The 1,864-nt window shown below is 30.0% G+C and overlaps 1 protein-coding gene across 3 annotated transcripts in view; it reads left to right on the forward strand.

Moving 5' to 3' along the window:
- hth (homothorax) overlaps positions 1-1,864 on the forward strand; it is a 320,736-nt gene that overhangs the window by 178,473 nt on the left and 140,399 nt on the right. For all 3 annotated transcript variants that reach the window (XM_011307472.1, XM_011307474.1, XM_011307473.1), the window contains one exon: positions 1,101-1,211. In XM_011307472.1, the coding sequence (XP_011305774.1) occupies positions 1,101-1,211 (111 nt within the window). The remainder of the gene's footprint in view (positions 1-1,100; positions 1,212-1,864) is intronic.

The following is a 1,864-nucleotide window of genomic DNA, read 5'->3' on the forward strand; positions in this document are numbered from 1 at the left end:
TTTTTTTCTTTAATTCATTCCCCAATTTTTTGCAATTTATGAATTACATCGATGGACTATTTCTGTTGGGGAAATGGCAAAATGGAATGTTTTCAATCGGTAATAGTATAGGAGTGCTAGAGTGAAATTCAACAGATTTTATTTTGGTTTGAAGGTCTTTTTTTAACCTATGAAATGAAAAAAAAATCATTCGATTTCATTCAGTGGTTTTCGAGTTATCGATCACTGAAAACGTTCTATTTTGTCTCATAAAAATTGAGGAATTCAACAATCTTTAATTATTAAAAAAAAATTGAATCAATCAATGAATCCAGCAGGAAGTATCGGTTAATATATTTGTATAAAATAAACCAATCGCTAAGAAAAATTTGAAAGATTTATTGAATACAATCGTTTAATATTTAATGATTTTTTCCATTTTCATTTTTATCGAAAGTGGAAATAAAAATGTGATCGAATGAATCATCGCCTAGTAATGACTCCATATCCCCACACTATCAAAGAATTTGTTGGCTCAAGTGGAAAAATAGAAATAAATAAAACATGCAAAAACATTTGCACAAATTCCTCACAATTTTCCACCCGATTATCCATCTCTCATTTCACACATGTCGTCTCACCTGACGTCTTGACGTCACAGCATACCACACCGTTATTACAAAGTACACTTTTTTCTCATACACAATGATCATAATTGTGCAATTATTCCCATTAAAGTCAATACTGGTTCTCATCCTGGTATGTGAGGGAATTTAATTGAGAATAAAAATAAAAGGTGTAGGGGAACGAAGTGAGTAAAACGTCAGATGATGAGTGATAAATAAAACAGAGCGTTTTATCAAGGAGAATAATACGGAGATTATTTTAAACAACGTAAATATTGAAAAATTGAATAATCAAGTTGCCTTAATGATGAATTATCGAGTCATTGAGATGATTGATTGATGAATTTCACTTGCAGTTATTGTTGTGTTGGCGTCTAATTCATATTCATTAGTCCATTGATTGACTGACCAGATTTATTTATTCGTTTATTGGAATGTTATTGATTGAGTTGTGGATTTTAATTAATTTTGTTCTTTCTTTTTTGTTGTTTATAGGGAAATGGTGTCCACGTAGAGAATGGAGTTCGCCGCCGGATGCACAAAGAGCGGCTAGTGATGCGGCGAGACGCGGTGTTCTCTACTCTTCCGTCTTTCTCGGCAGTCCTGGTAAGTCTTATGTTAGCAATAATTAATAACAAATTATTAATACTCTATCCAGAGGTTACACCTTCTGACATTTAATAATTGAAAAACTCGTTGGAATTGAAAGAGTCTGTCGGTACCCGCGCAAATCAATTTATATAGATAAAAAAAATCCTAAACTTTCCCAATTTATATAAAATATATATATACATAAAAATTGATTTTGGAGATATTTTTATTATGCACTTGTTATGAATTGGGAAAATGTAGAGAATTGACAGATAGTATATTTTTTTTTCTCCATTTTTCTATCGGGTAGATTAATTATTGAATAGAATATTAAATGGAGTAAAAAAATTTATTTTTTATTAGTTGGCGATAAAATAATTGGAAAATCTTAATGATGTGGCCCACTGTAATTTAATTAATTAATTAATTAAGAAAAATATTTTTTCAACTATTTTGTCTTGTCACGGTTATCTAATGTAATTAATTCATTTTATTAAGTTGATTGACGATCATAAACCGCCGGAAATATATTTTTCCCGCCAAAAGTAATTCACGAATTCGAAAAATCGGAATTTTTTCCATTGAATTTGAAAAAAAAATGGATTCCAAGAAAATTCAATGGAATTGACAAACGAAAATCCGAGAATTGATCAGAAGTAATAAAATCA

This window comes from Fopius arisanus, unplaced genomic scaffold (assembly GCF_000806365.1).
Source record: "Fopius arisanus strain USDA-PBARC FA_bdor unplaced genomic scaffold, ASM80636v1 scaffold00054, whole genome shotgun sequence".
In the NCBI taxonomy this organism is placed as follows: Eukaryota; Metazoa; Arthropoda; class Insecta; order Hymenoptera; family Braconidae; genus Fopius; species Fopius arisanus.